Source organism: Terrapene carolina, unplaced genomic scaffold (assembly GCF_002925995.2).
Source record: "Terrapene carolina triunguis isolate 2854851 unplaced genomic scaffold, T_m_triunguis-2.0 Scaffold401, whole genome shotgun sequence".
Taxonomy (NCBI): Eukaryota; Metazoa; Chordata; order Testudines; family Emydidae; genus Terrapene; species Terrapene triunguis.
Window position 1 is genome coordinate 317,373 of NW_020664752.1, and position 1,841 is coordinate 319,213.

Sequence of the window (1,841 nt, forward strand, 5' to 3'; positions counted from 1 at the left end):
GGGCTGGGAGCCAGGACGCCTGGGTTCTCCCCCTGGCTCTGGGCGGTGTATGCAGACGGCCGGATACAGGCGGCGTGCGAGGAGTTGCCTGGGGTCAGACATCCCCCCAGGTCGGTCTGTGGCTGGGTTTTCCCTCGGGGGTTGAGGTGGGAGGAGGGGGGGTATCTGCCGCCCCCCCCGTCTCGCTCGGAACCCAGGCGTCCGGGGCCGGATTGGAGCGCGGCGTTTCCACCCGGTCGGCTTTTGCAGCGACACCGGCTCCTGCTGCGGGTGGAGGGACGGACGGACAGAGACAGACGGGACCCCCCCGACCCCCCCACGCCGGGGCCGTCACAGGGCGCCAGAGCCCGCAGGGGGCGGCACATGGCCCCGGGGCGCAGGGGGGCGCCGGGCGCGTAGAGCCTGGACCGGTGCCGCCCCCCCCCCCGCCTGGACCGGATCGGACCGGTGCCGCCCCCCCAGCCTGGACCGGACCTGTATCGCCCCCCCAGCCTGGACCGGATCGGTACCGCCCCCTGTCAGTCTGGACCGGACCGGTACCGCCAAATCCAGCCGGGTTTGGACCGGTACCGCCCCCAGCCTGGACCGGACCTGTGCCGCCCCCCCAGCTGGATCCCTCCCCGGGCCTGGCTCGGAGCCGGCCCCAGCGCTGCCATGAGCTGAGGGCACCGTGCCCGGCGCTGGCCCGGCCGGCCATGTGGGCACCAGAGCCGCAATGAGCCCGGGGACGGGACACTGGGCTCAGGTACCTGGGAAGGTAAATTAACCCCCCGGGGGGCGGTGCCAGGGGCAGTGGAGGAAGGCAGGGGGCTAGGAGGGAGCAGTGGGGGTGAGTTGAGGCAGTGGGTGGTAGCAGGGGGTGGCACGGGAGCACTGGGGCAGTGAGGGGGGTCAGGGGCCAGTGGGTGGCCATGGGGTGAGGTGGGAGGCCACTTCTCCCACTGGGAACTGAGCTGGGACCCAGAAACCTCCAGGGGCTGAATGGGAGCCCGCGCCCCCCAGAGGGAAAAGGCCCCATCCTCGCCCCTGCCCCGAGCCCTCGGAGACTCCTATACGTGGTGCGGAGTCTATGACACATACCTGATCGTTCCCCTCCCATCCCGTTTCTCCTTCCAGACGCTCTGAACAGGTCCCGCCAGCGGGGGGCGCCGCCCGCCCCATGGATCTCCACCCCTTCGGCCCGCGGCCCCCCAGGGACGGAACCGCCGACCCCCGGCACCAGCCCCCGGCCCGGGAGGAGCCGTCCGGGCGCCGGCTCAAACTGGAGGAGGACGAAGAGGCTGGGCGGCCGCGGGCCCCCCGGGCCCCACCCTGGCCCCCCGGCCCTGGGGAGGCTGGGCCGGAGCAGGGCGAGGCCGCGCGCTACGGCCGCTACCTGCTGATCGACAGCCAGGGGCTGCCCTACACGGTGCTGGTGGAGGAGGCGGGCGCGGCAGGCGAGCGGGCGGGGCTGCGGAAAGTGTACTGCTGCCCCGTGTGCTCCCGCACCTTCGAGTACCTCTCCTACCTGCAGCGGCACAGCATCACCCACTCGGAGCACAAGCCCCACGTCTGCCGGGCCTGCGGCAAGGCCTTCAAGCGCACGTCCCACCTGGAGCGGCACAAGTACACCCACGCCGGGCGCAAGCCCCACCAGTGCCCCATCTGCCAGCGCAGCTTCCGCGACGCCGGTGAGCTGGCCCACCACCAGCGCGTGCACACGGGCGAGCGCCCCTTCCAGTGCGAGGACTGCCACATGCGCTTCGGCGAGCGCAACACGCTCCAGCGGCACATCCGGCGCAAGCACCGCCAGCAGCCGCCCACGCCCTGACGGGCACGGGGAGCCCCGGAGCCGGACCGGC

The 1,841-nt window shown here is 73.1% G+C and overlaps 1 protein-coding gene across 2 annotated transcripts; it reads left to right on the forward strand.

Moving 5' to 3' along the window:
• The first annotated feature begins 260 nt into the window (after window positions 1-260).
• LOC112124813 (zinc finger protein 581-like) lies at window positions 261-1,835 on the forward strand. 2 transcript variants are annotated; one of them, XM_024223283.2, is made up of 2 exons: window positions 261-757; window positions 1,117-1,835. In XM_024223283.2, exon 2 carries the CDS (start codon window positions 1,160-1,162, stop codon window positions 1,808-1,810), a length of 651 nt encoding a protein of 216 aa, XP_024079051.1. In that variant the 5' UTR covers window positions 261-757; window positions 1,117-1,159; the 3' UTR covers window positions 1,811-1,835. The 2 variants fall into 2 exon arrangements, with proteins under 2 accessions (XP_024079051.1, XP_024079052.1); XM_024223284.2 differs by having other exon boundaries at window positions 261-745.
• Window positions 1,836-1,841: the final 6 nt, after the last annotated feature.